Source organism: Chenopodium album, chromosome 9 (genome assembly GCF_948465745.1).
Source record: "Chenopodium album chromosome 9, dcCheAlbu1.1, whole genome shotgun sequence".
Taxonomy (NCBI): domain Eukaryota; kingdom Viridiplantae; phylum Streptophyta; class Magnoliopsida; order Caryophyllales; family Amaranthaceae; genus Chenopodium; species Chenopodium album.
The window spans coordinates 51,896,145-51,920,980 of record NC_137842.1 but is presented as its reverse complement, the minus strand read 5'-3'; the positions used below and the strand labels follow the sequence as shown (position 1 = coordinate 51,920,980).

Sequence of the window (24,836 nt, the reverse complement as noted above, 5' to 3'; positions counted from 1 at the left end):
ATAAATACTCTGCAAAACTTTTCCATTATTATATGCATATGCAATGTTGAATTACTTTTGTTAGTATATAATATGTACTCTATGATTTTTGAATTATATTAAATTTATTCTTAATTAAGTTTCACAAATGTTTCCTGAGGAAAAGTTATAAACAACTGAAAAAGTTGTGTAGGGAAAAACGAAAAGTTTAAATCAAATGTCGTAAAAGAGTTTAAACACAACCCTATATATACATCAAGAAAAGGCAAGCTACTCCGCGCCCATCGTGTGCGTTGGCTACCCTAGTTATAAACATTGGATGTTTATCTAGTCTTGAAAATCGTATAAATTGACTTAGTGGCTTCCAGATGACTACTTTCTTCAATTTGTAAAATTGTTCTTCCTCCATTGAATTTGAATTCTCCTTCTTCCTCCATCATCTTCTTCTTTCCACGATCTCCACCCCTTCCACTAACACCACCATAACCCTATGAAAAAGGGTGAAATTAAGGGTATTTTTTTCCTCTATTGAAGCTGATTTATTTTGAGCTTCATTTTTTCCATTTAAGTTTCCGAAATTTTCATTGATGCTTTTCCTCCATTAATGCCGCTCTTCACAAAGTTAACACTATTAACTTCTGTTGTTGTTGAAATTACAAGGCTACCTAGATTTGTATATAAATTGACAATTATACCCTCATGATAAACACAATTTGCTAGTCATGAGGAAAAATGTTGTTTTTTCTCTAGGCGCATGTGGTGCTTGAGTTATGCAAGATGGTATAAAGTATGCAAAAGCAAATTTTATAATACTCGTGCATGATACCAAACGCAACGAATAAAAAAATGCCGAGAGTATAAGATTAGTCTTAATGTATAATTTATAATATCAACTTTTTAGAATATACACTAATAAATAATTGAAGGTATTAAGGGTCAAACTTGTGCATCACTCATTCTCTCTTTTCAACCTCTATTTTCTAGTAGTCTTATCCGGACATCTCCTATGCTATTCGGCCATGGCCAAAGGAATGAGTTCCAGTGATCACGGTGACCTTGAGCCATGGGCAAGGTGATTTGGATTTAAATCCTTTAACCTAATAAAGAATCTAAATATCACAATTAGAACCAATTATCCGAACTTGATAGGAAATTCGAACAATTTGAAGAACAACGAACTGGATATGACTTGTAATTCGACCAATCCTGGAACAAATTCAAGACTACTCAAATTACTTAGACTACTCCTAGAACTAAGTATTTTGATGAACAAGACTTAGACTACTCCTAAAACTAAGTATTGAACAACTCCTTGAATTGAAAACTAGCAAAATATTTGTAAGCAATTAAGCAAAACAAAGCTATAACAGTTGTATGGAATTTTCTGGTTGTGTGTGGAAGAAAGGCCCCGACGAACCTCTATTTATAAGCTACAATAAAGCATAAACCTTGGGCTCCAAGCATATACCTTGGACTCCAAGCATAAACCTATTAGAAGTAGGAAACTTTCTCTTAGCTTGGTCTCCAAGTAAGAAACTAATTAAGATACTTCCTAATAACTTAGAAATTCTAACTCAACTAAAATACAAGAAAATAAAGAAAATTTAAGATGCTTAAACTAAGAAAAGCCCTCTCAAGTGAAAGGTAAAAACTTAGAAGCAGAACTCTAGAAAAACTAAAGTATAAAAATTAATTCATTTCATTCCGCCACCCTAAGACCACCACACGCGCCACACCGGCGTGTAGCTGGGCTCAATCCGATGCCGGGAAGCCGACGCGTGGGCCCCATCTGGGTGTGTGGCCCCCGTCATCAACGCCGGAAGTGAACTGCTGCACTTCATCATCCTTGGTGATCAAACTTCCTTCTTTCCCCATTGTTCTAGTGGACCTTTCCTTGTTTATTTCTTTGTTTGGGCAACCTGTAATGAGGCTATTTGAACCTTCTAAAAGTGTCTTGGGCCCTTCAAAAGAATTAGCCTCTTGATTCACATTACGAGGGTTGCCCCACAACCTTCTGGTATGGTGGAAAAATCTTAAGAGTGTGTTTGGTAGAAGGGGATAAGGATTTCTAATCTCTCCTCACCTTTGTCCCATGATTGTTTACAAGGAATTGAGTTTTTCGGTGGGATGGGATAGGGATTAAATGGCTTCTTATTCCTTGAATCTTGTATTTGGAGGGGCAAGTATAAAGATTGGGGATTAATCCTTGATGTATTTGTAGGAGTTTATAGGTACTACGCAGCGGAAAAACATGAATCATATTCTATCAAGTACCAATCCCAAGAATCACATGCATAACACACAAGACACATAATCATACCTTTGACGCGTGAATTCCACGAAGCTATTCGACAGGCAAATCAGGGAGAGAATAGAGCCCCAAGCGTTGCTCCTCTACTTAGTCCACGAGATTCGAACGAGCCGTCCACCAATACTAGATTGGTCGAGTGATTGAGGAAAACCGCGATCACCACCTTTATGGACAACCGACCACCGCACGAACCACCACCACCACGACACACCACCGGCGCCTAGGAGGAGGGGAGAGCCGTGTGAGAGAGAGGACTTTGAGAGGGTTGGGTTTCGTGTTTGCTAATTAGGGTTTGATCACACTGATCAGTTAATTGCTTACTTGCTGCAAACCTAGGCACCTAGTCTATTTATAATCTCATTATAATTAGACTAGGGCACGAAGCCCAAAACTCCCTTGTCCACTCCATATGGCCGGCCACCTAGAGTGATGAGGCCCGTGATGGGCCTCGTCCTCTAATGCTCGATCTAGCCCCTTTGTGTGACCTTATAGGATCCGTCCAATTGGGCTTTGAGCTATTTTACTAGTACAAAGATCGTTAGTACCTCTAGCTATGGCAAAACGACGACCCAAATGTACGAACTTAATTATCTCCATAATTTGATCCAATTATATATCTAGTAATTGCACACGACGAAGACATAACTCCTTCAATCTCCCACTTGTCTGAGACAAGGGTGCAATATTCAAATTCCTTAAGTCAATATATGTGTCGATTTGATAATATGATTGCATCACATGTCGAAATCATATTAATCTACAAATCGTTTCTTGAAATCTGAGTTAGAATTACAAAACCAAATGATTACTATGTAATGCATTTGAATGCGGCCACGTATTTTCTGAATTCTCCCTCTTCAAGCTGCCATGACACATTTCCTAATTTAATAGGTTGACTCTATCCAATCTTGTGGTAACATGACTCCCACTCAACTTCTGAAATAACCAGGAAACACCCTTTATAATCTCCAGTTACGGCTAGACGTTTGAGTGTACCACAGTCACAACATCCATTGAATGAAATCAATGTTCCACTCATGTCAAAGGAATCCACTAATATATACGGAAGCTCTATACTTGAACTTCAAAGTAGGTCAATAGTTCGATCATGCATCATTCATGCATATCCAAGTGATTGACCGAGCATCACTATGCCCCTATAGCCCATGAAACTGCGCTATCCAATCAATCTTACATGCTAGTTCATTTATTGAAACCATTTATGTCCACTTTAATGATCTCGAACTAGGAACTTTAAATAATATATGAATTTTGTTCACCTGTGGGGTTTCAATTCACCAGGTCATCAACCTGATGAGCCCATCAATTCATAATTATTTTGGACATTTTATTTAATTTCCAAAACCATAATTAAATAAGAGAAATAATAATTTCTATTTTAAACATAATTCTGCAAATTGATGCATTTCTCATGTAATATGTTTTCTCAAAACATATACAACTTAAATTACATAACTTGCTTCAATCCTAGGACTTTAATATGACTCTCATATCTTAGTCCATGGAAGGGGTTTAGTGATTTCTCACTCATAATAAAACTTTGCAGAACACGACCTTCCGCTGGTCAATGATCTCATAATTGAGGTGATATCTCATATCCTTTTGTTCGGATTTATGATGTGACTCTGGCTCCTTTGTTCTTGGGCAAAGGTGACCTGTTAGTCATATGACCTTTTAATCCGAACTTCCTCTGTAACTATCTGACTATAGTTTAATACACATATTCTGACATTGAGTATGCAACAGTGCTATGCTTTGAACTCTTCAAGCTCACTGTCCTTTTCATCCAAACACAAATATGCATTTAGATCACTATCTAGAATCATCTTGCCTGTTTGAAAAACTTGCATTCGTATAACCTTTTGACAACTTGCTTAAATTACTAGAATTCCTTTTAGTGCTTCTCAAGCACTCAAGGACTTTTCTTGGTAATTCTCCGTATGCTTATTCTGAATTTGCTTGAATTCTGCTACACATGCACAAGTCATATGCAACATCTTGCTTTGTACATTTCATGGCATATATAATGAACCTTTTGCAAAAGCATAAGGTACACTAACCATACAACTCAACTCTATTAGCTTTTGAAGGCACTGAGTCTTACTGAGTGTATTACCATGAAACGTGGGAAGATATCCTATGTTAGAGTCTTGCTTCATGAACTTGTCAAGATCCTCATCAACATAAGTCTCTCGATTCATTCCAGTCATTCTTCAAGATTCACTTCATGGATTTTAATTCCCAATGTGTACTCAACATCTTCTAAGTCTATCATATTGAAACAATCTTTCTAATCACTGCTTGACTTATTCAAGCATTGATATATCATTTCATATGAACTGTATGTCAACTACATACTAGACTAAAAGACCAATTGCTCCCACTAAACTTCTTGTCTCTACAAGAATTCTTTCGTTCTACTAAGGAAATCAAACTGTTTGATTGCCTAATCAAAACGAATGTTCCAACTCCTTAATGCTTACTCCAATCCATAAATGAATTTCTGAAGTTTGCAAAACTTTCTAGGAATTTCTGGATTTCAAACTCTTTGGTTGTATCATATACATGTTCACTATCAAGAACATTTCATGAAAGTGATTTTGATATCCATAACTAGAATAATCCGAATAGGCTTACCCAACTAATAGGTTTGACCCTATTTGTAAGACTATTATAGACTAACACATTTTTACAAACATGGAGTCCATACTGGATTTCATGGCTTTAAGGCCATTTCCTGAGTTGGCACTTATCCAAAGCTTGCTTGTAGGCATGGGTTCCAATCATTCAAATAGGAAAATTTTAGAATCCACCTTTTCTCAGAATTTCAACAAACTGTTTGTTTTGATCCCAAGTAACCTACGATAGGTATGAGCAACAATAGAATTATTCTCTTCAACTCTTTGAAGTCTTTCATTCTAGTGGGACGATAGAAGCCTCGCTAGTGGAATTAGCTTGCTTCGACACATGGTTTATCAAATTAGCTGATTTCATATGCTTTCGTCTCTGATGTAGTGTTATCCACATCTATTTGTTGCTCGTCTCGAATCTTATCGAGATCTAACTTTACTCCCACTTGGCTTTGTAGGAAGACATTCTTTCTATAAAGACACTATCGCGAGCAACAAACACTTTGTTTCTACGCGATTGTAGGAATAATACCTCTTAGTTTCCATGAGAAGACCCATGAAGAACTACATTTCTGATTTAGGGTGTATTATGTCATCTTAGTAAACATTTTACATTGATTTCACAACCCTTAATCCTGTTTAGAAAAGATAACTTTTGGAACATTTCCAAATCATAACTCTTTTGACATCTTTTCTACTGCTTTGGTTAAGTTTCTTGTTTAGTATATTCGCAATTGTTATTGTTCTAATGCATATCCTCAAAATGATATTTGTAAATCATTAAATCTTGGATCGAACAATGGCAAGCAAAGTTTGATTCATTTCTTCAGAAACATACAATTTAATTGTAATGTTTTTTTTTTTTGGATTGTGAATTAATTCAACAATTTCCTTTAGATGATCATTCCTATTTGAGTTAAATATTTATCACAACAATCATATTGTGGTGTTAAATTGTTTATCTCAAACTGATTTTACATTTCATTTTTGGAATTTTGAACTTTTCAATGTTTCCAAGCTTTACTTCATTAAGTAATTATCGATATATTTACTTAAATCGTTAGTAAAAGCAATGAAATTGTTAAATCTCTTTGCTAATTTTGAACTTATTGGTTCACATGCATCATATGTATGAGTACCAAAAGGTCATTTTAACTTTCTTTACTCTTTTTACCAAAAGGCAACTTGGTCATCTTAACTTTTATCAAGCATGACTTCTAATTCTCAAGTGATTCATAATCATATAAGAATAAGAGTCCATCCATTAATTTGGATGTGCAAATGGTTAATGTGACCTATCCTTACTTTGTTGTAAGTAAGTGTACTTTAAATCATCTAAATTTACTTTTGTGATCTACTTATATCAATGTCATAAAACAAAATTAACTCATATCTAGCAAAATAAAACAATTTATTACCTTGGTCATGGATCAACACTTATCCAAGCCAAGTAAACCAAATTCAGTATTCAAAACAAGAAAACCGAAATATTGTCTCATCAAAACTGGAAATTTGTTCTAAAATCATGATAAACTAATCAAAATTTAAAACTATGAAGCTATCTCTGGCCACTCAATACTTCTAGTGAACCTTCAAGCTCCATTTCCATGCTAGCTTCACTTGTTTGCAGTTCCTGCGCAACATCACTATGTTAAGCACTGCAACTTGGTATCATATACCTAAGTGAAAGTTAAAATGTTTATAACATTATACCTGAGGTTGATGCTCCATTCTTCTTGAGGAAGTCATGGTATTTCTGGCAATTTCGCTTCCAATGCCCCTTCTTCTTGCAGTAAAAGCATTCACTTTCACTTGCAGCCTTGGGCTTTGGAGTCGTCTTAGGCTTTTCAGGAGCCTTGGCAACTTGCTTGCCCTTGCTCTTGGCACTAGCCTTTTGCCCCTTCTTCTTGAACCCCTTTCCCTTTTGAATCATAAGAACTTCCTTCTTAGGTTCCTTAGGGATTTGTTTCTCAGCACTAACCAGCATTGCATGCAATTGATTCATAGTCTTTGCAGTGGCAGTCATGTTAAAATTCATGATAAACTGGTTAAAACTTTCTGGTAGTGAATGGAGAATGATGTCTGTTGCCAATTCATCACTATATGGGTGCCCCAGTTTCTCCATACTTTGAATTAGGCCAATCATTTTGAAAACATGATCATGAACTGTGGCTCCCTTCTCCATCCTACAATCCAAAATCTCACGATGGAGCTCATACCTTTCAACTCTAGCTTATTTCTTAAACAAAGCTTTGAGTTCTTGCATAATTGAGTAGGCATCCTGGTCCTCAAAACGCTTTTGAAGACTAGGCTCCATGGTAGCAATCATTAAGTAAGTGATAGGTATAGCTCTGTCATGAGCTTCCTTGTGCTTCTTGATCTCTGCCGCAGTTGGATTTTCTGGCAGAGGTCTTGGTAATGGGGTATCAATGATATCCTCTTTACCCTCAGATTTCAGAACAAGTCTTAGCATTCTTTCCCAAGTGGAAAAGTTCTCCCCTGTCAACCTATCCTTCTCAAGGAATGGTCGAAGGTTGTAAACGTTATTGTCATTGTGGTTACGGCTACCCATCTATGTCAAAATAAGGCAAAGTTTAATAATTATGTTTAATCAAAGTACCATAAACGCATTCATTTGGTAACTTTAAAACACTTTATTCAATAATTAATTGATCCCAATTGAATTTTAAGTGATTCCAAGATCCTTTATTTGTGCAATAATTGACCGGACTTTGGCCCTACCATCAACCATTACATTTTCAAGGTGAGTAAACTCTTTACTGATTACAACTCTTGTAACTCTTGGTTGAATAATTAATCATCACATGCTTAATTATTTCCATTTGCTTCAAGGTTCTAAACTCTTTAGGTAACCTTGTTGAGTACAACCAATTAAAAGTGTAAAATTTGTTTTACCGCCACTCCCCTAAGATATAATATGACACCCAGCTTTGGCATGACCCATCATAAATATCAAAGGTTTCATCGGGTTTTTAATTGGAAAAGCAATCTCAATATTACTGGGACCTAGATTTATTATGTTGTGATTATTTAGTGAACTCTAGCGCATCATCAATCAACATAAATAAAATCTAACATGCATAATCTACTAATGCAATAAAACATGACATAGTATGGCCCCTTAGTCCTAAGAAAACTAGAAATGAAAAAGCTCCCACTTGAATCATCATGGATCTCCATCCACCTTGCTCCTTTGGGCCTTCACTTCATGGGCTTCTTTGGACTAACACTATTTAAATAACTATTCTATTTACTTTAAATAAAAGTTACAAAAAATACTTAATGGTACGCAGACCGTATTTAAATTACAAAAATACATCACGATGCGCAGATCGTATTTAAGAATCTATGGGCCATACTAGTCTATATATAGCAACATAATATCATATATTATAAAAGTGTCATATAATAAATCACTCAACATGCTTGTCTAAACTACAACATCGAATGTTCATAATAAAGTCAACGCATTTCCTAAAATATCTTATATTTTAATCATAATTAGATAATATCATATATTATTCATGACCGTTTATAAAATATCATATATTTAATTTGGTCATGAGATAGAATCAAATCATATTTTAATCTAGAAAGATAAATCTTATTTAATCTTTCATGATTATCCTAACAAATTTAGGAGATTCTATCCTAATTACTAGCCAATCAAATAATTTTAAAATCAATTATATCCTAATCTAATTATGGGATAATCACATTATTTAAATCAATTATTATCCTTTTGGAATATGCTCAGAATATCCTAGTCAATCTTATCCAAAATTAACTACTTTAATTACGATAATTACCAATTTAACAACTTTAAATATGGATAATATCAAATATAACAACTCTTGAATATTTGATTTTATCCTAAAATAAAAGATTTTATCCAAATAAAACCAACTTTATCTTTTAAAATAAAAGATCATATTTTCAAAATATTTTATCTTATCCAAAATAAAACTGATTTTATCCCAAAATAATTCATAATTATCTTGAAATAATTTTTAAAATAAGATAATTTTTTTTTTTTTTTTTTTGAAAAAAACTCGTGACTGCACGGTTGCTGGCCACCGTGGTTGGCTAGCCGGGGCTAGCCACGGTGGCTGGCTGCTTTGCAGCAGCCACTGCCGCAAGGCAGCAGCAACCAGCAGCAGTGGAAGCCACGACAGTAGCGTGCAACGCTTGCACAGCTGCTGCCTCAGCCACCAAGACCGCCGCCCTCCCCTTCCCCTCCCTCTTGGACCGCCACCTGGTCGGCAGCTGTCGTGGCTGCGCCACCTAGCCGCGGCTGCCAGCCACCTAAAACAGTTTTTTTTTTTTTTTTTTTTTTTTTTTGTGTTTTAATTTAATTAAAATAACACTTATCATAATTAAATTAAATCAGTCCATAAGATTAAAATTAAATCACATTCAACTTTAAAATTAGGGTTCTTCATAAAATTAATCCCAATTTAATTCTAACTTTTAAAATTAAATTGATGATCATACACAAAACACTTTTATGCATAAATCAATCTGATTAAAATTATGAATCATAAAATAAATCGAATTAAATCAAAATAAAGCACAAAAATCATATTTTAGGGCTAGAATTTTCGAAAAATTCGAAATTTAGGGTGAGGGGGTTTGAAAATTTCGAACATATTAGGGCTAAAATTTGGTCTCTTCATGGCTATTTTGAGCATAATTAAATCACATTTAATCGATTCCAAAAGTTTAATCACATTAAATATAATAATTGAACCATAATTAAATTAATTTCTCCCTCTTAATTGATTATAAAATTAACGTGGACATCAAATAATCGTATAATCATGATCTAGCGTGTTCATGCAAGAGGCTAACTGATACCACTGTAGGAGTTTATAGGTACTACGCAGCGGAAAAACATGAATCATATTCTATCAAGTACCAATCCCAAGAATCACATGCATAACACACAAGACACATAATCATACCTTTGACGCGTGAATTCCACGAAGCTATTCGACAGGCAAATCAGGGAGAGAATAGAGCCCCAAGCGTTGCTCCTCTACTTAGTCCACGAGATTCGAACGAGCCGTCCACCAATACTAGATTGGTCGAGTGATTGAGGAAAACCGCGATCACCACCTTTATGGACAATCGACCACCGCACGAACCACCACCACCACGACACACCACCGGCGCCTAGGAGGAGGAGAGAGCCGTGTGAGAGAGAGGACTTTGAGAGGGTTGGGTTTCGTGTTTGCTAATTAGGGTTTGATCACACTGATCAGTTAATTGCTTACTTGCTGCAAACCTAGGCACCTAGTCTATTTATAATCTCATTATAATTAGACTAGGGCACGAAGCCCAAAACTCCCTTGTCCACTCCATATGGCCGGCCACCTAGAGTGATGAGGCCCGTGATGGGCCTCGTCCTCTAATGCTCGATCTAGCCCCTTTGTGTGACCTTATAGGATCCGTCCAATTGGGCTTTGGGCTATTTTACTAGTCCAAAGACCGTTAGTACCTCTAGCTATGGCAAAACGACGACCCAAATGTACGAACTTAATTATCTCCATAATTTGATCCAATTATATATCTAGTAATTGCACACGACGAAGACATAACTCCTTCAGTATTTAATTACTATACTACCACAACCTTAGACAACAACTTAGAGCGACAACAAAAACTACCACAACTATGGTTAATAGCGACAACAACTCGCAACCCCCAAAACTCACAGCGGCACTGCGGCAACAAGGCCAACAACTCAGCGACAAGGATATAAGAAAAAAAAAAAGAGGGCGGAGAAAAGTAGAGGTGATCGTTTGCGGGCTTGGACGGGAAACGAGTCGGGCCTATACTTCATTTTTTGTCCAACGGGCTAATTGTAGCTAACCCGAGCCCTTTTATGCGGGCTTGATAAATTGTCCAAGCCCGCTCTATTGACGGGCCGAGCTTGTTCGCGGGCTCACGGGCCTAAAATATTTGTTTTACATAGATCTAACACTAATTATTTTTTTTATCATTTACATATTGTAATATTATTTCGATTTAGTTATCTTAAAAATTTCTTGATCACTAATGATACTAGAAAAAAACATATTTTACTTGTGACATATGTTAGTGAAAAAAAGGAAAGAATGAACTTATTTATTAATACAAGTATAATGATTAAATATAAAATTGAAATAAATAGTTGTAGCTAATAATAGGTTAGAGTCCAATATAGTCTCTTTGTATTTATTTTCTAAAATATACTACATAATCAACTAACTAAAAAATCATTAAACTATTACTTTTTGAAATAAACGGGCCGGGCGGGCTAGCCCACGGTACATATTGTCTTGTCCGTGTCCGCCCATTTATATTAACGGGCCGGGCCTAGCCCGCCCAAATTTTCAATTTTTTTCAAATGGTTGTCCAAGCCCGCTTATTTTGCGGGCCGGGTTGGGCGGGTTTAGCGGGTTGACCCGTTCATGAACAGCTCTAGAGAAAAGTATGGGGTTTTAGTATGATTGATGTTATTTTGATGATGGAATATTAATTTGTTACCAATTTATGCAATTAAATTGAGAAAATGAGAGTCATGGGGGAGGAGTGAAGGAACAGTGCTATAAAAATGGAGGTTTGGAATCTTTGGAGAGAGAGAGAGAGAGAGAACGGTGTGGGTTGAAGACAATTGTTTAATTGATGATGATTCTAAAAGGGCAATATAGTAAAATATGTTGGTTTACTATATGAACTTCCTACATTTATCCTCTTTCTTTATCCTATCAACTAAACAAGAGAGATAAAATAATTGTAATCTCATCTATTTAGTCCCTGTCTTATCCTCCCTCTTCATCCCTTTATATCTCATTCCTCATACCAACCGCTTCGTAAGGGTTTTTCAATACATAATCCTCATTTTTTTGTTGGAATGATTTCTTGAGCCATTGTTCACGACGGCGGGGGGGGGGGGGGGGGGGGGGGGGGGGGGGAGATTGGAATGTGTGAAGTTGTTCTGAGTGTAGGTTTCTGTCACCAATCTATTCATTCTTCACACAACGTTTACTGCACTACATCAAACATCCTTACATTATAATATTATAATTGTAATATTAATGTAATAACTAGATTTCTCATACTTTCTGTGCTGTAGGCCGGTAGATGCATACTTGTGGATGTTTCATGATTAATGGAGAATGCCTCCAAGCCGCTGTTTTTAATCTGAAAGCCATCAAGGAAAATGCAAGTCATTAAATTAGGACCAAGCGAACAGCATTCGCCACAAAAAATTCACAGGAGTATTTTGGTAAAACAATACTCAAAAAATAATAATCAACCATTCACCACAAAAAATTGTGTTTGGTTTTGAACTAGTATAAAAAGGCAAGTTTGCATATCAAAAAGAGTGGAAGTATCAATAACCTGAAAAATTAGTATTGCAAATCTAGTGTACTGAATATAGCTCAAGTGTCTGACTCTGAGTTCTTCCCCACAATAGTCAGTGCTTCCTCAATGGCTTGTACAAAAGTAGCAATTTTGTAGGTGAAGAACCCTACTAGCATTGGTATCAAGTCTAAGTGCATAAGTCCATATTGAGGAACCGCAATCCTGCAACCAATTGGGATAATAATTGTTGGAGGAACTTATAATCCTGTTGAATTCACAATCACATCACAAGCATGTACGGACTATTACTTACCCGTTCCAACGGTTATAGATCATGACTAACACAACTGGAACCAATAGCCTAGGCTGCCCAACTGCTGCCCTGCAAGCAAATGATCAAATGGAAACCAGATAATTTAGATTCATAGTCATTAACATGAAAGCAGAAGGAACATAAAACTGACAGACTGATAAAGGACAACTTTTGCATCACAGGAATGGTTTTATGATTCAAAATGTGTGAATTGATCAGTTTCTAATGCTGCCTCTTACTGGACTACCCATCACAGCCAATAGTAGGGAATGCAAAGTGATATTTTAGGGGATCAAAAGTTTGATGCATGAATTGAAGAGAGATGCAGTTATCAGGTATCTGAATATCAGACATTGGACACATCGTCTACTAGAAATGTGAGATTGTGAGTTATCAACTTATCAAGGCCCAACTATGCAAAACTATTAAATTTTGGTAAGAAAGACTCCTTTCCCCTCCAACTGTGTTTGTCTAATTGTATTATTTAAAGCTTTACTTTTTTAGCTTGAAATTCTCTTTGTCCATATTTGAGGGGCAGGCACCCTCAGGCATAAATTTTGTGTATAGTTCAAATTTTATTATTATGTCATTCTGCACCCAATAAAACTTAAAAACAAAAAATTTGGACTCGTTCACCTCATAATATGCCTACAGCCTAAAGTTACTTCAAGCAGACAACTGATGTATAGCTGTTATTGAATTCTCAAATGGAACACCAAAAGTAAGTACAGAGATCCAAAATCACAAGTGAAGCATTTAAATTGTCTGAAGACATCATCATGTAGGGCTACAGAATAAAAATAAAAGCTGGCAAATTGAAGAAGAAAAACAGCACATACTTGATCATTCTACTAGATCCTGAAGAGGCCATGGAGTCTACACTGTTGCCAAGCATCCGTATGTAGGCCAATGAACCCAGAAATCCAGCACCAAAACTGTAAGTTATTAAGGGATATTCATTAGCCACATAAAATTTTAGGCATCTTATATCAAAGGACTTCACGAGTTTTTGAAGGGGAGATTGAAGCCCTAATTTAATCCAGAAGATACTTATAAAACCAAGAGTCGAATCTCAGCAGTGGTAATTGAAAGTAATAAATTCAGCAGTACTTCTTCACATTAAATTTCAGTTAACCCATGCAGCCAGTATCACATACGTCACTATTGGACTTGACCCAGGAGGCGCTGGAACATCCTCTAATGCAAAACATAGCAGAATATTGCAAATGTAGGAATGTAGCATTACAATTCTACAGAAAGTATTTTTAGCTGCAATGTATGGCAAAAGAATTTGTGAATAATGTGATTTTTAAAATAATCATCGAGAGGATAAAATCTAGCACATAGCATATCAAATCATGGAAGTTCATGTCACAATCAGTTAACTTTCCATACTGTTTGAGCATTAATGTGTATCAACCCCCATAATTAAAGGCTTCAATGTCTATGTGCTCCACTGATCCCAGCATTTATCACCACAAAGTAACAACACTAGAGGAAAGAGATCGGAGTTTTAAACTTAATGATACTTAACCTTATAGCGATTTCTGGAGTGTAAGAAACATAAGATGAAACCAATCCAACACCGCCAATTCCCACTGTTAGCAGTTGCAGTTTGTTCTTCAGCTGCAGAAGTGATAGCTTCAGTGAGGAACTCATCATGTAACCAGAGGCATGAAAGCAAAGAAACAAAAAAAGATTTACTGATAGGGCACCATAATGTGACAGGTCTAGTCAGCAAGTAAAACTAAACTGTTACAACTCAACCTTATAATACTGCTCTCTTGATTGGGCAGCTAGAACTTCTGGATCCCCCCGAGGCTGCCTTATTTCACGAAGCATCACATCCTACAACATAATGAAATGTTAAGCACTCCACACATTAAAAAAGTCTGAATTATTAAGAAAACAATGGTATCTGGAACAATTATGCAGAACAATTAGGTCAGATAAGTGACACTTACACTGCCTCCAGTTGCAGCCTTAGTTGCTTTATCCCATTTCTCCTGCTCTCGCTTAGTGGGTGCCAGTTTCCATCTTTGAGTAGGGACTTGCATATTCTGGTGATGGGGGTCATGTGATCATCTATGTTAGCAGTGATTTTAAGAAGGTAAACAGTAATATTTAATGTCAATAAGCATACTTTGGCTGTTGCAGTTGGCTGTTCTACCACTGGTTTTGGAGTTACTTTAAGAGAAGCACTTAGATCAACTTCTAAACTGTATCACATTCACCAGAGGTCAGTATCCTCAGTTCCTTACCCCCATCAACATTGGCTAAGCAGATAAAGATTGAAGAATTGCTGCGAGGCATAGCATACCTGTCAAGACTCATGACTCTATTCAGGCTTAGAAATCCAGAGGAATCCTGTTCAGGAATCAGCAGTTAGGTAATTATTTTCATGATAAAAGTCAGCAGCAGTACTAAATGTAGATGAAAAATAAAGCATCCATCTCATTTTGCGTAGTTTTAGCATAGCTGTAGAATGAATTGGAGTGGAGAGATGCAAATAATGAGCGATTTTGAGTCAGATATTTTAGAAACTGACTAAATAAGGTGACTACAGGGCAACAAAAGGTCTTTACCTAATTGTATGTACCAAGACTGGTGACATCTAGTTTCACCAGTTGAAACTTGAAAGAGACATAATAGCTTTCATCACCAATGCTAGATTAAACAGATAACTTTAAGTAACAAAAGCTTAAGAACTTAACTAATGTAGAAAAATTAGACAAATCAATTAACCAGGTGCCATAAGCCAACAGTTTATATGCCCAATTCACCAACAAAAATTATTTATTTATCCAAAAATTCACACAATTTATTTTACAACTGAGTTGCAAGCAGCAAAAGCAAGCTTACTTCCAACTTCCAAGCACATAATCCAATATCATTCTACTCAATAAACCCAAGATAAGCCAAAACTACAGTAGGAGTAGACAAGTAGAACTGATTAAAGGTAAGCACAAGCTTGCTGTACCCCAGTTGCATTCCTTACTGCTTATATATATCAACAATGACATCTAAATTCAAACAAAATGATCAGATAAAAAGTTTATTCCATCCCCATTGTTTCAATTTTCATCACTATCATCCTCTTCGAAACTAAACACTGGCATCTCATCTTCATCATTGTGGAAGAATGACTTCCTTCTAACTAACTGAGACACTCTTTTCGCAGCACCTGAATCTCTTGGACTCTCATTAACATGTCGAATAATCCTAATTTTCGGACACTCTTGAACGACCTGCTCTTCAGCAAAACTCAAAGCCTGACAGACAGATTCTTCAGCTTCCTCATCAACCCCATCCTCAGTACTGAAGAAGGATTTCCTACCAACTAACTCAGCCACCCTTTTAGCAGGGCCGGAGTCTCTAGGACTCTCGTTTATGCACCGCAGATTCTTAATTTTCGGAACCATATCAACCATTTTCGACACAGACGAAGGTGTCTTGTGATCAACATTCTTTTGAATTACCACTTCACTAGGAATTTCCCACCGCCTTTTCACTCTACTTTCAGTTGCTAATTGCTCTCCTCCAGAAGTCTTTTCTGTTAACGAAACACGTTTCTTATCAGACCTCTTAAAATCCTCCTCATTTTCAGACAATGACCTCTTCCTAAGTTCTTTCACAGCCGAATTCCCCCCATTTGAGACCTGATTATACCTACTAGGAACCACTCTACCACTCTTAATTGGCTTCTTGGCCGGACCCGATTTCTCAACATCTTTAGCAAACAGCTTCTTTGGTTGAATTGAAGAAATAACAGCATCTTCTTTCTTTGCTGTCTTCTTAGACCCAATTGTAGTTGCAGCAGGCTTTGGCACTTGTGCTTTAACAGCAGTTTTCGACCGAGCTTTTGGACTTAAGCTCATACTTTTCCCTCTCTCTTTAGTAACCCTCAATTCATCAACATCATGTAACTTCCAATAACAAGATTTCCTCCTGTTTGCACTCTGCTGACCAGGGGTGATAGCATCTTGCTTCCCAAATTGCTTCAACTTCGTCGCCGAGTAAATCTCTGCCGGCCCGAGACTAATGCCTCTTCTCACACTTCTCATGATCTCCGCCGGCCCCATACTTAACCCCCTTCTCGGTGTCTTCAATTTAGCACTCAAACTCATCGAATCTTCAAACTTGTTCTGTTCATTAGAGCTTCTAGTACTCTGTTTTGGCGGATCCATGAACTTAGCAGCAACAATTTTTCCTTTCTTCTCCATCATCTTGGCATTTTGTTTCGCTTTTTCGATACGTAGTGACTCTAACCTCGATGACAATCGATTAATCTCCTTCTCAATCTCCTCAATCTCGATATCGATATCCTTTTCCTCGAGTTGATTCCCCTTTTCTAAAACACCCATCTTACAAATTGGGATGTTCTGGGCATTTCTAATTACTATGTTATCTTGCAAAGGCTTACCCTCAGATAAAGATTTTAAAGAAACCGGGGATTCCGCCATTGAAGGGGTCCGATTCTCTTTAGTTGAATCGGATTCAATCGATTGAGAAAGATTGATTGATGATAATGGATTCAAACCTGACCAAGAAAACTTGACATTTGCAGAATTTTCTGATTCTCCGTTATCAAATGCTGCATTATTCCATATTTGAAGATCTTGTGAATTCATTGTTTCTGGGTATTGCTGTAAAACGCTCATTTTCGGGGTTCAAATTCGAAAATTTACAAAGAAATTGAAGTGAGAGAAAGAAAGAGAGATGTAAATTTGATGTGAGTCTTGAAATGATGAAATGGGAATTCAGAGAAATTTTGATGAAGATAGAAAATTGCGTTGAGGTTTATAATATTTTCGACCGTTGGAGAAGGGATTCAAACGTTATAAGTCCGCTCCTATATGAATGTGGGCCGTTGGATGTTAAACGGCTCGTATACAGACGCTCCGATTTTTGATTGGAAAATGATGGCTCCTTAAATTCTAATTATCCGTTTAATTGACCATTAATTAATACCACTAGTAACCAAAAATAATAATAATAATAATAATAATAAATAATAATAATAATAATAATACCACTAGTAATATTTGTACTATTATTTAAGAAAAAAAAAAACCTAGTAATATTTGTACTCGTACTTTATTTTTAATTTAATTAACTAATGAAGTACGATCATGTGAGAAATATCTAAAAAAAAAAAAAAAAAAAAAAAAAAAAAAAAAAAAAAAAAAAAAAAGTGAGAAATATTATTTGAAGACTTAATTAAGCACGTAGCATTCACAATAATTTATAAGGCTGAAAAATCCAATTTTAAAGGTACCCTTCTATAAAGAGAGTGAAAAAAAGGCCAATAAAGTTTAGGGTAATTTATATCCAAAATTTGTCTGACTATTTACATGTTATTTTACTTAGTCAAACCATACTAAATTAAGTCGTGATGTGCTAGCTAGGTTATGTCTTGGGTGGTAAATAGGTCCGATTCGCTACCCACACAAACTTAACCAAAAATATGGATGGGTGGCAACCCAAAGTGGCTTATCGTAAATTCGTATTATATCCGGGTTTATTTTTAATTATCTAGATTAGTTAATTATGTCGTGTAAGTAAAAGGTTAATTAAGAAGACTAAATAGTCTAATACAAGTACTTCCTCCATTTTTATTTAGTTGCAACAAACCTCTTTGACACGCATGTTAAAAACGATATTAGACTAGGTAAATGGATAGATTAATTTACAAAATTTTAACACCTACAAAAAGAAAGGAATAAGTTACTACGGTTTAAATTTCATCGCTTAATTCATTTGTTAACCTACTTTAACTATCTCATCGATAAGTGTAATAAAAGTGTGTATTGCAAGTATAAACAAAGAAAGTATTATTTTTGAGTTTTTTTGTTTTTGCCCCCTGAAATCCTATCACTAGTAAATTCTTTCATGGTCCAAGTGTCCAATTGGATTTAAAAAGACGTGAAATTGTGGACCGAACTCTCAATGACCACATATGGTCCATTTTCAAGCTTAGAGGAACATCACCCTTGTTCAAAAATCAGCGCTCGGAGTCCTAGTCTTCCTAACCTTATCTTAAATTCCCAAAACCCGACCACAAATTAAGGCACGTTTGATATCACTGTAACTTTCGAGTTTTAAAATGTCAGAAATTAAAACGTATTACTCCGTAAACCATAAATAAAAAGCATTGCCAAACAACACGTAAATGGCTAAATACTTAAACCTTATCGCTGATCAACAAATCACTAATTCACTACCACCAATTTCAGAATCATACCGTTATTAATCTAAACCCCTTTAAATTTAATCAAATCAATCAACAAAAGTGATGCTAATAATCAAGTAAATTACCTCAACAGGAGGAGAAGGAAATAAAGAAGAATCATCAACTAGAGATTGATCTTGAACAAGCTTTTCCATCTGAGGCATAAAATCTCTGTTCCAAATTAAGTCAGATGATGTAATTGGATCCTCCTTTTCTCCACCCCAATACTTCCGGAGCTTGGTGGTGGTGGGTGGGCCACCGTATTCACCCGGCGCAACGCCGGTGCTCCATTTAACCGGCTTCTTGTTCGGAAGTAAGATTTTGGTAGGCGGCTGCGCCGGCGGAGTTGATGGTATTGTGTTGGGTGGTGATGGTGTTGGTGAGTCTTGTGATATTGGTGTTGCGCTTGAGTATACTGTCACATAGTTTAGGATTGTCATTTTTTTGTGAGATGAATTTGATTTTGAGAAGTGGGGAAATTGGTTGAATTTGATTGTTGTTCGTTGAAACACAATAAAGTATGTGGAGATTGAATTAGAGTGTGGAGAAAAATAGGAATATCTTATGGGTTGAGATTGATATTGATGTTCATATGTTACTATCCACTCATTCCCCCAATGGCCAAATCACTTTGGAAATAAGATTTTTGGTTCAATTTGGAGTTATTATAGTTTATCCTTGAGAAACTAGAAATGGAGGAAAGTTATGCATTTACTAATGCATAACATTGATTAAAATATTATAAAAACACATGATGGTAGAGAGAGAAAAGATGAGAGATATAGGAAGAGAGAGGCGTGTAGGTGGACCACACCTATTTTTTGGTCGGATTGTATCATGTGATGGGGAACTACATGCTGATTGTTCCACTGAAAGTTTATATAGTACCATTAAATCCTTAGTAGTACTAGTTACGCATAAATTTAGTACAACTCAATGCATATATAATCCCATTATGTGTATATAGTATCACTGTATATTCATTGGTACCATTTGATCATCCAATGATATCAGAATATTTATTCGTTTGTACATATGCATAATTACATGAATACCCTTTGTTATGCATTTCTAAATGCCTAACATTCCTCCCTTTAAAATTCCCCGTTTACCTTTAAGATAGTAGTATTGTCTAGTTTATTGAAAGTACAAAATATCTAAGGTTAGTTAACTTTGCTTAGTAATTACAATTAGTATGGAGTAATTAAGAGTTGTATCCGATGTTTAACTATGTAGTTTCGCGTCAATAATAATTACTACCTCCGCTCCATTTTAGTTGCAACTTTGGGGGTCATTGCGGAGGCCGAGGCAAAACTTTTAAGGGGGTTGATTAGAAAAAGTAAGGGTAAGTAATTAGGGGAGTAATATGGAGGGAATACATGTGGTCCCATAATTTGACTTTTTTGGACCACTTGGACTTTCTGATATTTAGTGGGAATTTCCCACCAAGAGATTCTGGCAGCATACAAACATATGGGAAATTTGTTTCCCACTTTGTTTCCCTCCCAAATTTTCACCCCAAATTCAAATTTTTTCCAATTTCCCCCAAAATTCGAAATTTTCAATGTCATTCTAACAAAATGCCTCTTATAAAAGGAGGGCATCCTTTCCAAAACCCCATATCAAAATAACATTATTAGGGGAATTGGGGAGGGGTTGGGGGGTAGGATAGTTAAGTTAGGTTACATCAGAAACAATGTTTTGTTAATTCAAAATACAGGCAGCCCTATCAAATTACATCATTCTAAATCAAGATTAGCATTTTCCTAATTCCTAAAGTTGTGTTAGTAGATGGAGCTTCTTTTATTACAGGAATAGGCTCCGTTGAAGACCGACAAAAAAAAAAAAAAAAAAAACCAGTCGCCACTTCATCACCAAAAAGCCACCCTAAAAAATTAAAATTGGAGGGACTCATGGCAGAGTTCATAGATGAACTTATGGATGAGTACATTCAGCATCAACAAGCATTGGATGATGAATTCATAGAAGATGAACAAATTGAAGAAGAATATCCATGGTGGTACGATTCAGATGATGATCAAGATCAAGAACAGGAAGCCAATGATGATGGATATGATGCAGATGATGATGCAAACAATGAAGAAGCACAACAGCATGTCAGAGCAAGCAGAGAAATGAATGTAGATGAGAAAAGAGCACTTGTTGATGAGATTATGTTGCACATGGAGGGGGACTCACTGCCAAGAGGCTTCTTAGCCAATTTGACTAGAAAACATTCAGTGCACAAAACAACAACAACAAGGTGGTTCAAGGTAATCAAACAATCTCTTGTTGAAGGTACTGTTGTTGATGTTAATACCAAAAAATTAGGCAGGACAGGACCCAAACCAAAAGTGTACACAGATGAATTTCTAACATCAGTACCATTGTACAAGAGAGGGACAGAGAGAGGTTATGTTGCAGCCCTCAAAATACCAAAGACAGCACTGCACAGACTCAGGCAACAAGGCAGGCTAAGAACACACACCAGCACAAATCATCCAGCTCTTACAGAGAAGCACAAAGTGTCAAGACTTAAATGGGTCCTAAGTCACATAGATCCCATTCCAACAGAAGGGGACCCAAAATTCAGAGGCATGCAGCAGTGGATACATCTAGATGAAAAATGGTTCTTCATTAATCCAGAGACAAGAACATTTTATTTGTTGCTTACTGAGGAAGATCCATACAGGGCACAACAATCAAGGAGATTCAAGATAAAAGCAATGTTCATGGGAATGATTGGGAAACCCTTGTTTGATGAGCAAAACAACATGGTACATGATGGTAAATATGGTCTATTTCCTTTTGTCAAGTATAAAATGGCCAAAAAGAAAAGCAAAAACAGAGATGCAGGGACTCTAGAGACAAAGGCACTTTAAAGTGTCACAAAAGAATGCATTAGGGACATGCTACTAACACATGTGATTCCAACTATCTATGAAAAGTGGCCAGAATAGCTACCTAAGGATATCTTCATTCAATGGGATAATGCAAGACCTCATCAAGTTCCTAAAGATGAAGAATTTCAGGCAGCTGGTCAAGCACATGGATTCAACATTCAATTCATTTTCCAACCAGCTCAATCACCAGAAACAAATGTGTTAGATTTAGGTTTGTTTAGTGTCATTCAATCACTACAATACCAATCATTCCCAAGGAATCTAGATGAGTTCAGAAAGGAAGTTGCTAGAGCTTTTGAAGAGTTTGATCCAGTTTTGAACAAGTACACATGGATCACACTACAATCATGCTTGATTAAGATACTAGAGAAGCAAGGTGGGAACAACTTCTCTCCCCCTCACATGAAGAAGAGAAGTTTGGACAGTCAAGGTCTACTACCACAGTTACTAGAAGTTGACAGGAATCTCATTGGTCAAGTTGTTCAATATTTAGATTCAGTGACAGTAATTGGTGATGATTAAGGACACATGGAAGTGGATGCTGACTGAAGCACATGAGGAGAACAATGCAAATGGATTAGGGACTCAACACATGAATGCCACACATAACCTTTTAATATTCTAACAACTTTTTGAGTGAGTTTATGTCTAGGTTATGTGTCCTTTTGGTAAATACGAGTTACACATTTATTAGGCAGTCATGTATTCATTATACTGTTAATATTTTGTTTAGTGAAACATGTAATCAACCCACGCATTGAAATGTTTTGTAACTAATATTTCCATCAGAATGGGTGTTTTTTCAGTCAAAGCTTTAGTGAGTGTTGGTACCTCAACAAAACCTCATACAGAGATTACAAGAGCATCCACACCACCTAAGTAGCTATCAGGTGAGTCCCATCATCATTTGGAAAATAAACAAGGTATGCATTTACAGTTGGGGGGACTCAATGCATTTTAGGGACTCAAATGCTAAGGAAGGCCATCTAGTACATGCATCTATGATCAACCAGGGGACTCAGAAGGGATGTGTTCAGCATTAAACATTTGACATGGTCCAACTAACACAATTACAACCAATAGCAACCTAGAGCACAACCCTAGGACAACCATATATAGCACCACAATAGCCACAAGACAGAGCACAACCATAGCAGGACATAATCCACAAGACTGAGCACAAGCCTACCAGCACACAATACAGAGCAGAACCAAGTCAAAACAGAGCACAACCATACCAGCACACAAGACAGAGCAGAAACAAGACAACACAAAGCACAACCATACCAGCACACAAGACACAGCATAACCAAGACAACATAGACCCCAACCCTATCAGCATTCAAGATACAGCAGAGCCACACACAAGCCACCAACAACTCACAACCAACAGATTCCACAAAATATCATACAGTGCAAAACCCAAGTAACCTAACAACAAGTTATAAATACAGCAAATACACAACACAATACAACAACAATTTTGAGATTTACCAGCACACACAAAACATGATCCAACATCAAAGGAAGACAATCACCACCGTAACAAACCAAACATAATCCAAAGGAAAACAAAAATAAATTAGGGTTTATAGAGTATACGCTGCGCAATCAGTTAGGAGGAGGGTTGAACTGAGGGTAGTAGATCTGCAGGTACGCCTCAATCACCTCTTCCCTCGACATCCCTCCAGGTGGACCAGATTTGATCCTCTTAGCTCCGTTAGAAGGCCCTTCACCGTCGTCGTGGGACTCAGGTGGCTTAGCCACCTCAGAAACCTCCAGATCTACTAGGTTTGACTCCCCAGTCGCAGATCCAGCAGCGGAGACCTCACCCTCAACATCTACAGCAGCAGGAACAGGATGAACCTCAGCAATTGGAACCACCTCAAGTGGTGGTTCATCAGCGGCCATAGCCACATGGACCACTTCCTGAGGCTTTTCCTCCTCATCGCTCAACTCAGCAAGTTTTGCACCACGGATCTTCCTCCTCGCAATCACTGAAGCACGACGAACGGGTTTCATGTTTCCTGTTCCTCGCTGCGGCTTATTGGCAACACGCCCAGATCGGCGCTTAGATGCAGTTGATTCAAGGGTCTCATGGCAAAGAAGATCGAGTTCTTTGTCCGTTGAACTAGACACTATGAGACTCAAGAAGTAGAAGAACAGAACAGAAGAAGGAAGGAGAAAACCCAGATCGCAACAACAGTGACAGAGTTTGAGAGAGAGAGAAAGAGGAGATCCTAAATGGCGAAGAGTGTGGAGTGAGAAAAGTATGAACTAGGGTTTTTTTGGGGGGGGGGGAATATAATCTAGAAAAATCTCCAGAATAAATGCACCCAACCATATTCATCTGATGAATTAAATGTTGTAGCATTCAATTGAGTTCGTTGGGATGATGTAGAATTTAAAGAGTTGGGGGTTTTTTTGGTGGGAATGATTAATCTTATTGCTTAGTTAGGAAGTGTAATTATATTAGGTTAGTAGTATAATAACATAGGTTATAAATATAAGTAAGGGTAAGATTGTAATTTTACCTATAAAAACTTACTAAATAAGGAAAAAAATGGGAAAGTTGCAAGTAATGTGGACCGGCCCAAAAAGGAAATAGTTGCAACTAATTTGGACCGGAGGTAGTATTTAAGTTTTGTTGGTGTTGATATAGTTCTCAGTCAATACACCAATACCCAATTGAAATCAAGACTAACAACAACATTTTATAAGATATCAATAAAAGTCACTTAATTAGGGCTTGTTCTCTTCAACTTAATTTCAGTTGAGTTTAGTTTTGCTCCAATCAGTTCAGTTCAATTCAGTTCCTAATTTCCTTCTCTCATATAATATTCAGTTTAGTTTAGTTCAGCTCCAATTAGTTCAGTTCAGTTCAGATTAGTTCAATAAATCAGAACAGGTCCTTAAAGTCGAAATAGACACAAGACACTTTGGATAGAGATTTTCTCTAAAACATCAGTGTAATCATTGTACCACAACTTAAAAATGTGCAGTGTGCTTATGACCTATAACTTTGGGGAGTAGTTTAGGAGTATAATTATAGTCATTAGTTTGATAACTAAAC

At 36.6% G+C, this 24,836-nt stretch overlaps 2 protein-coding genes across 2 annotated transcripts; one reads left to right on the top strand and one right to left on the bottom strand.

Annotated features, from left to right (window-relative positions):
* Positions 1 to 11,939: 11,939 nt before the first annotated feature.
* LOC145558558 (protein CONSERVED ONLY IN THE GREEN LINEAGE 160, chloroplastic-like) lies at positions 11,940 to 19,534 on the bottom strand. Its single transcript, XM_081619833.1, has 10 exons — positions 18,947 to 19,534; positions 14,949 to 14,995; positions 14,772 to 14,847; positions 14,593 to 14,688; positions 14,396 to 14,476; positions 14,163 to 14,254; positions 13,468 to 13,563; positions 12,629 to 12,697; positions 12,352 to 12,537; positions 11,940 to 12,150 (listed from the first exon to the last, which is right to left on the bottom strand). The coding sequence occupies exons 1-9, from the start codon at positions 19,298 to 19,300 to the stop codon at positions 12,393 to 12,395; spliced, it is 1,056 nt and encodes a 351-aa protein (XP_081475959.1). The 5' UTR covers positions 19,301 to 19,534; the 3' UTR covers positions 11,940 to 12,150; positions 12,352 to 12,392.
* A 1,239-nt stretch (positions 19,535 to 20,773) lies between these two features.
* Positions 20,774 to 22,285, top strand: LOC145557711 (uncharacterized). Its single transcript, XM_081618883.1, has 2 exons — positions 20,774 to 21,733; positions 21,821 to 22,285. Exons 1-2 carry the CDS (start codon positions 20,774 to 20,776, stop codon positions 22,283 to 22,285), a joined length of 1,425 nt encoding a protein of 474 aa, XP_081475009.1.
* The last annotated feature ends 2,551 nt before the right edge of the window (positions 22,286 to 24,836 follow it).

Bases quoted from the DNA above. Each gene is read 5' to 3' on its own strand.
- LOC145558558 (XM_081619833.1), bottom strand. From the start codon at position 19,300: ATGACAATCCTAAACTATGTGACAGTATACTCAAGCGCAACACCAATA. The intron at 14,477-14,592 runs GTAAGTGTCACT...ATTATGTTGTAG, and splicing joins AGGCTGCAACTGGAGGCAGT to GATGTGATGCTTCGTGAAAT. The intron at 14,255-14,395 runs GTTGAGTTGTAA...TCACTTCTGCAG, and splicing joins CAAGAGAGCAGTATTATAAG to CTGAAGAACAAACTGCAACT.
- LOC145557711 (XM_081618883.1), top strand. From the start codon at position 20,774: ATGGCAGAGTTCATAGATGAACTTATGGATGAGTACATTCAGCATCAA. The intron at 21,734-21,820 runs GCACTTTAAAGT...TGGCCAGAATAG, and splicing joins CAGGGACTCTAGAGACAAAG to CTACCTAAGGATATCTTCAT.